At 48.8% G+C, this 7,555-nt stretch overlaps 3 protein-coding genes across 3 annotated transcripts; all 3 read right to left on the bottom strand.

The window, feature by feature from the left end:
• Positions 1–1,039: 1,039 nt before the first annotated feature.
• Positions 1,040–1,486, bottom strand: LHYA1_G008366 (uncharacterized protein; the record flags this gene model as incomplete). Its single annotated transcript, XM_031153286.1, has 1 exon — positions 1,040–1,486. The coding sequence occupies one exon, from the start codon at positions 1,484–1,486 to the stop codon at positions 1,040–1,042; it is 447 nt and encodes a 148-aa protein (XP_031001447.1).
• A 1,593-nt stretch (positions 1,487–3,079) lies between these two features.
• Positions 3,080–4,616, bottom strand: LHYA1_G008365 (uncharacterized protein; the record flags this gene model as incomplete). The annotated part of the gene is made up of 2 exons (XM_031153285.1): positions 3,080–3,655; positions 4,050–4,616. 2 exons carry the CDS (start codon positions 4,614–4,616, stop codon positions 3,080–3,082), a joined length of 1,143 nt encoding a protein of 380 aa, XP_031001451.1.
• A 919-nt stretch (positions 4,617–5,535) lies between these two features.
• Positions 5,536–7,553, bottom strand: sum2 (the record flags this gene model as incomplete). The annotated part of the gene is made up of 3 exons (XM_031153284.1): positions 5,536–6,993; positions 7,214–7,454; positions 7,507–7,553. The coding sequence occupies 3 exons, from the start codon at positions 7,551–7,553 to the stop codon at positions 5,536–5,538; spliced, it is 1,746 nt and encodes a 581-aa protein (XP_031001452.1).
• Positions 7,554–7,555: the final 2 nt, after the last annotated feature.

Raw genomic sequence — 7,555 nt, 5'->3', positions numbered from 1 at the left:
CCTCCTTCTTCACAAGTCGAGGTTTTTTATGAACAACATTTCCCTCACCCTCCTCACCGTCCCCGACCTCCTCAATCCCTCGCTTCTTGCTTCCGTTAGACTTTGCGGGTGTGGTTTTCGAGGGGCTAGCGCTGTTGCTGTTGAGGGCGAAGGCCTTGGTGAAACGGTACCATTGGCAGTTTGCAGCTTTTGCGGTACCCTTGCCCAAGTCTTCTGCAACGCCGTCCCACTAGATGACGGAGGAGTTAGTTATTTCCTATTCAAGACGGTTTCGGGAGTAGAGGGAGCTTGTATTTCGAGTTCCTGGAATTTATAGGAGGTAGAGTACACGAGACGATACATGACAGAAGGGGGTAGGGTAAAATCAAAGAGCCAGTTATCCTTACGTTGATGTTCGTGACGGTCGAGTTCTTGATTACGGCCATGCAGAGTTTTTCGTTCTTCGAAGCCATGGTGCTTGGGAGTGAGTGATGCGTGGTGTGAGTTCTTGTGGAATGTGTATGAGAATGCGGAGCTGAGTATTTGTGAGTGGTATCGAGGTTGGTTTGGGTTGAAAAGATAGATCGGAGCTACGGAGGCAAAACTCGATCTATACTAGAGAACTACTTCCATTCACTTCTTTTCTTTTTTGGTTGCTTATCTACAATTCACAAATACCTTCACGAGCTTCCTAGCTCTGGAACTTGCTAGAGATCTAGCTGCTCAATTCTTGTTCCTTCTTGACTCAATTTTCATCCACTGGAACCATGGTTTCAAAACATCATTCGAGAGCTCGAACCTTCTTCAAAACTCTACAATTCGTCCAAATATCTATCAAAGATCTTGAACTTAGCGCTTGGAGTTCACAAGATTCAAAGTCTACGAGACGTGAGAACCCCAATCATATTCTTATCTCCGCAAGTGTCCAATCACCCCCCCTGCAAACGTTCCATAGCATCAAAAGCAAACAATCTGGTCTGACCTATCATATTTTCTAAACAACCAGCAAGATTCCACAGCCCCACCGGAACATTTCCCCACTACCCCTCCTCTTCAACTCCTACTCCCAGATATTGCCCAAACCCGACTCCTGAAACTCGTAGTCCACCTCATCCAGCTCTTCCTTGACCGATCGAACCCTAGCCTGCCGTCCAGAACCCTTGCGAGTTGGAGTTTCCATTGCCATCATACCAGTAGAATTGTTATCAGTCATCCCATCCTCAAAATGCTCACTGTGATCTTCCGCCTCCTCGACCTTGATCTTGCGTTTCTTGGTCGGCGATGCTCGTTTGGCCTTTGTGGGGGCTAGTGATCCGCCTTCACCTTCGCCTTTGGCTTTGGCAAGCTTGGCTTTGAATCGAGACAGACGCGCATCAGCCGTGCCTATGGTCGCAAGGCCTAGGTCGAGTTGGAGCTGTTTTCTATCTATCTTGCCGATTCCCAACTGGCTGATAATGGCGACCATAAGAGCCTGGTCTGCTTCTGTGAAGGTAATTGATTGAGACATGGTGGTTTGCGGCACCCTGGATCTCGATTGAAGAGTTATTAAAGTGAGGATGGATTCTAGGAATCGAGGGAAGTAATTTGTACGAAACTTGGGTGACAAGTGGTTGAAATATCATAAAGTGTGAGTGATACTTGGAGAAGTTTCCGGTTTTATCCCAGCCACCAAGGTTATCACCCCGTTCGCACAAGGCATTCACGTACTTCTCTTCAACCCTGGTCATGCTTGCTTTTTTGCGTATCAAAATGTCGAAGCGCAATCCGTTTACTGCCCTTCTTTATCCCTGCATGTAATGCTCTTGAGCATTTTTGTAACTGCCGCTGCTACCTTGCAATCTCTGATCCTGCTCAAGTTCAATGCTTTTGGTATCATGCATATCCAGCTTTGAAAGCTGTTTGCTATCATACCACCCTTGTCGTCACTATCACCTCACAATGCTTCAATATAGATGCTTACAAATTACAAGTCATATTGTCGAGGTTTCATTTGAATAGCCGGAGCTATAGTTTCGTACGAGTTGCTGTTAGTTGAATCTATAGACACCGAATATAATAATGGAAAGCTACATGATAGTGAGCGGTATTAATGGTAAAGAACTTGCTCCTTCCAACCTATGATTCTGCCATGAGATCGATGGTCCCAACAGCAATTGAATTCACACATGCTATGCCTACCTTTAACACAAAACTAATTTCCTCGAGTCATACCTATGTGATTAAATATGTCCCAACTTATATGCAGACAACGACAGACAGACGACTTCAACTCCGCAGAATAGTGGTCACCTTAACATATCTCAACAGCTTAACCCCACACTCGCATTCTTCAAAGCATCCTTACTCCTCTACATACCCCCAATCCGTCTTCCACAATAACCACTACTCGAGTACCTGCTATCATAAACCTCCCCCATGAACGAAGCACTCACATTCAAGGCTAATGAACTGGATTCTGCCTTGCAGTCATGAAACAGCCCAACGTATTCACCCAGGTCAAAAATACCATAATCAACTACGAACGCCTACGCAGCGACCTCAACCTCCCAACCAAAAAGGACACCTTGTCCCGCTGGTGCATCTGCCGCTTGGGTATTTCTTTCTGGTATTGTAGTGTGGTCTCGGCATTGGTATTCATCTATTATCATTAGACGACATGGATATAGGTAGAGGGATACTCGGATACCAAATAGGGAGCATATCATACCTCTTGACATCTTCGTGCATGTGACTGAATGTATTAGACGTGAACGGCTTGAATCTCCAATCCAAAGCAGAAAGAATTAGAACGGAATTTGATAATTCTTGTATTTTGTACTGTCATTGTAACAGTAAAGGAATAATGCGGAGCGTTATACATTTGCTCGGCCAGAGACTCCATTTCCCCTTCTCCATTAACACGGCTTCCATAAACTTCATCGAATGCCGATCTTCAAAGACGCCCTTTTCCTGACCTCAAACCAAGCAAAAAAGCAGAACGACCCATCTCAAACAGACTTCCCGCAGTGCAACCGTCTGCTAACAAACAATACTTAAACATTACAAATGTGGATTCCTGTCCATGATGCCTAATATTTGGCAGAACACCCATCCATCTCATTTACTTCTTTACCTTCTTCACCGTCTTCACCGTTTTCGCCGTCTTCTCCTTCGGGGGTCGGCCGCGTCCGCGTTTTGGCTTTGCATCGTCGTCGACAACCGGTACCTTGGCTGCCGCTGCCTTTGAAGATAGACCGTCGATCACCTTTCGAGGTCTGCCGCGTCCACGCTTGGCAGGAGGATCAACTTTGTCTTCCTGCATATCCTCCTTCTCCTGATCCATTTCCTCCCCCCTCTTCCGCTTGCTATCTTTAGCAGCTCCAGACCCAGCCGACCTATCCTTCGCCTCCGCCTTCTCCTTCTCCTTCGCTTCAATATCCTTCAGTTTCTCCTCTGCCCTCTTCTCCACCTGCTCAACGAGATACCATCGACGATCAGCGCCGCCGAGAAACGCAGGCTTGGGCTCCGTGACCATTTCCAAGTCCTTGAGATCGTCGTCTTTGAGCTTGAATCGTGATTTTATATCGGTGACCCCGATTATGGAGGCGTTGCGGCAGTCTTCGCACTGCTCTTTCGTGGTGAATGGGTTTGGGCGGAGTTTGACATTTTCGCTGGAGCAAGTGTTGCAAGTACCGGTCTTGAGGGGAGGCATTTTGAATTATTGGATTCTCGATGCTGGATTCCGGATTCTTGGACTGTTGGATTATGGTGTGAAGTGTTGATAGTACGTATAGAAATTCTTGGTTTTCTTGGTTCAATACTTGGTCAAACGCGGTTGCACTTTCGCGTTCGGCGTTTCATGTAGACGTTGTCACGTGGACAGTATAGATCGAACTAGTATAGCGGGCATCCATGTAGAACAAGTCGCCAAGCTCAAAGTCTATATCGCATCGCTCTAGGCTTTTCTGCGCCGGCCATCATTACCGTCGCTGCCGGTCCAAGTCGTTCTACAGTTTTTGTTTCTGAGATTTCCACCCCTCAACCCCAAACTCCCAACCCAAAAGCTAGGCCTTGTTTGACACCGGCAGTACGGAGGGAGAGACAATCTGCTTCAGTATATCGTCTCGACACTTATCTGGGCTGCGAGTTGAATTCACGACAACAGCAATGCCGGCCGGCCAGCCCGAATCTTCCATCCACCTTTCAAAGACCGCACGATAATCCCTGGTTTCACGGGCACCACTGACATCTCCCGGGGGACGATTCACGCCTGTCCGCTGACTCCTCAGCGAGACTCTACTCTGGAGCCTCTGATCCAGCAAATCAACATCGTCGACCCTGCAATCGACGTACTTGTAGTCATATCCGTACTGTTTCGCAAGGACGATTCCCCGGTCCAGTGTCTCGTTGTAGTTGCACACGCTGTCGAGGATCACACTCCGTCCTTGTTTGATCAAGTCTTCGGCGAGTCTCCAGTCCAAGCCGTAGGCGAGTTTCGCGGCTTGGTCGAAGAGCATGCCATTCTCGAGAAAGAAGGATTTGATGAGGTCGTGATTGATCACCACCCCATCGATCGATTGTGCTAATAGGTTCGCTATGGTGCTTTTGCCAGAACCTGGTCCGCCTGACATCTGAATGAATAGTTTGTGTTGATGCATGCTTAAGTGACTCTTGAAAGCCCGAAGTTAGCAGACGTACATGTTCTTTCAGCGAAACGCTACCTACTGGAAAACACCCAGGCAGAGAGCCTGACGAGTTGGGGGCTCAAGGTTCTCAATTAGGCAAGGCGGTGGCTGGTGTGTAATGATTAGTCAGGTAGGTGTACCTGCCCTGCCTTCGAACAAGTTCCTAGGACATTGTGTGTATGCATAAGTTTAGGAAGGTCGTAGAAATGGTTTGAAAGCATCTTGAAATAGTGACGAGTACTGCATTATCTAGTATCCCATCCAGTGCCTCAAACCCACCACCATATCAATTGTTCATCACCACGTAGGGATCACAAGAAATCCCGCTCATCTCCCATCTCAGCAAAGGCAGATGCCCATTGTGATACCAGGCAAGAGCTACTATCTTATAAACCAACTCCATGTTATCCCTTCCTTTCATGAGGTACCAAACGAAGAAGTCCGCCCCGGCTTAAGTAGATGAAAAAGAGATGCCATTTTCCCAGTGCTTGAAATGCAAAGGCCCCATTCCATCCATTCATTCAAGATCAGATTTGCTATGTCCGCAAGCGCCACCCCCAATCCAAACCAAGATTGCTGCAAACGTCCGGTCATATTCGTCAAGTTTCCTGTTCGTCGTTCGTTCTGCGTCCATGATGAACTGATCCTGGTGATACAAGTTTTGCAATGAAAGTAGAAAATCAGTAAAAAAGAAAATAATAACACATCCGCCATGTCCCGAAGCCGTAGTTTCCTAGTAAGCTTTAGCGTAGCTAAGCCGTGAAACACCGAAAGATGCTGTTTTAATTTCGCCCGATTCCGAAATAGTAGATTAGTCGCAAGTGATTTTGGTACAGCGCAAGGAAATTCCAGTTTCGTGAAAGCAAGCAGCAGCCTTTTGAGGATGTCGTAATTACTGCACTATCTGTTGGGCGTCGCCGCGATCACCGCGATATCCCCCACGTCCTCGGCCTGTCTGACCGTTTGCTGCATACCCTCGGCCACCTCTGTAGCCTCCACGGCCACGGCCTCGACCACGATATCCACCTCTATAGCCATTATCGACGCTCCCTTGCCCGAATGTCTCGACGTTCTTCTTCTGTTCTTCTCCGCGCCATTCTCGTCCACCTGGCCGAACATTGTTGGACTCAGCACGATCCTTGCTCTCTGAAGAGATATTATCAAAGAACGATGTAGATTTGTTGTAGCCTCCAACTGGAACCTCTGCATCAGGGGATGCAGCTGATGGCGTTTCTCCAACAGGCGACCCGACAACGTCGCCAGCAATTGCTTCCTTGACCAAATCGTGCTTGTTAAATTTTGCGTTGGAAGATTCGAAGTCGAAATCAGTAGCTGGAACCTCGACCTTCTTTTCCGCAGGTCGAGCTCCACCTGCTCCACCTCGTCCACCTCTCTGCCCCCTGGTGTGGTTGAATCCGGCACCACCACTAGGCTGGCGTGGAGCACGAGTTGTATCATTCGTTCTCATTTCGTTGACTTGTCTCGTCAGGTTATCAACGGCGTTACCATTTGACTGTCCAGCAGGAGGAAGTTTTGCCATGGCCGCAGCAACTGCCGCCGTCGCAGCTTCAGTTGCATCTTTCAAGCTGGGTGCACCAACTTGTGAGGTAGGGACATTGCCAGACCTTCGACTCAGTGGTGCCTTGACCCCAATGAGGTTCGGGATAGCAGGCTGGACGATATTATTGTTTTTGGCGGCACTTGACTTTGGTCCAGCTGCGGCACTTGCGGCACTTGCGGCGATTTGAGCAGTCGATGGTTTTGAGACAGCAGCTTGAACTTCAGTAGGAGATGGCTTAGATGCAGCGGGTGGCGTTGGAGGCTTTTGAACTGACGCAGCAGCCATTTCTGCAGCAGGTCTTGCTAAGCTCTTGGGCTCAGCTTGCTTGTCATTTGGATGGCCAGCAGAGGGTGATGTAGATGGCTTATTTGCGCCTGGGCCAATTGGTGCTGGCATGGGGCCTTGGGCTTGGAATTGCTGATTTGGAGGCCCTGGTGGGTAGCCATAAGGAGGGAACGGACCGGGAGGACCTTGTGGAAAGCCTTGTCCTGGTGGAGGATACCAGCCTGGTGGGCCAGCATACGGAGGCATACCAGGAAATCCGCCGGGACCCGGAGGACCACCACGACCCCATCCTTGTGGGCCAGGATAGAAGTGCGGTGGATATCCAGGATGTTGGGGGAAAGGAGGGCCATTGGGAGGACCTTGCTGCTGAGGACCTTGCTGCTGGGGACCTTGCTGCTGAGAACGTGGCACCTTAGGTCCTGATTCTTGAGGGTGTTGCAGAAGAGCTGGCGGAAGCTGTTGCCCTTGACGCTGTGAGGTCTGGGGTGTAGGACGGGATCCGCTCTATACAGAAGTAGTCAGTAAACTGCTTCATCTAAATGTCCAGTTGAAAGAAGCGGTGTAGCTTATGATAATCAGAAGGAAGGCAACGGAAAATCTCCACATGATTTTGCGCTCTCGGAGACAATAATGATTTAACATCCGAAAATTCTTCATCACTTAAAGCTAATTGATTTGTATCGAACTGAAATGGGGCCAAAGGCTGTAGGATATGCGCACTTACTCCAAGAATAGCAGGATCATTAGGGACCTGTGGAGGCTTGTTTTCCTTGGCTGCAGGGGGCTCCTCGACCCTCAAATCCTTCACATCGCTGCCACGGAACACAATGTATTCGTAGACATTGTCGGACAGCGGGATCTCCTCTTCAGGGTTGTTCTTCCGCCCTTCTGTGCCGTAGGAGGTGACATTCTCGAGAGCGACGGTCGAGTTTTCTGAGTTGATTTCATGTAATGTCCCAACATATCTAGCTTCTTGTCAGCGCGTCTGATGGGCAGAAGTAGGCGCGCAATGTGTACCGAATGTCACTCCGTGAGACCAGCGAAATCCTCGCTCTGTAAGGCATCT

Source organism: Lachnellula hyalina (assembly GCF_007821495.1).
Source record: "Lachnellula hyalina strain CBS 185.66 chromosome Unknown contig00242, whole genome shotgun sequence".
NCBI classification, from domain to species: Eukaryota; Fungi; Ascomycota; class Leotiomycetes; order Helotiales; family Lachnaceae; genus Lachnellula; species Lachnellula hyalina.
This window is presented reverse-complemented; position numbering and strand designations above follow the sequence as displayed.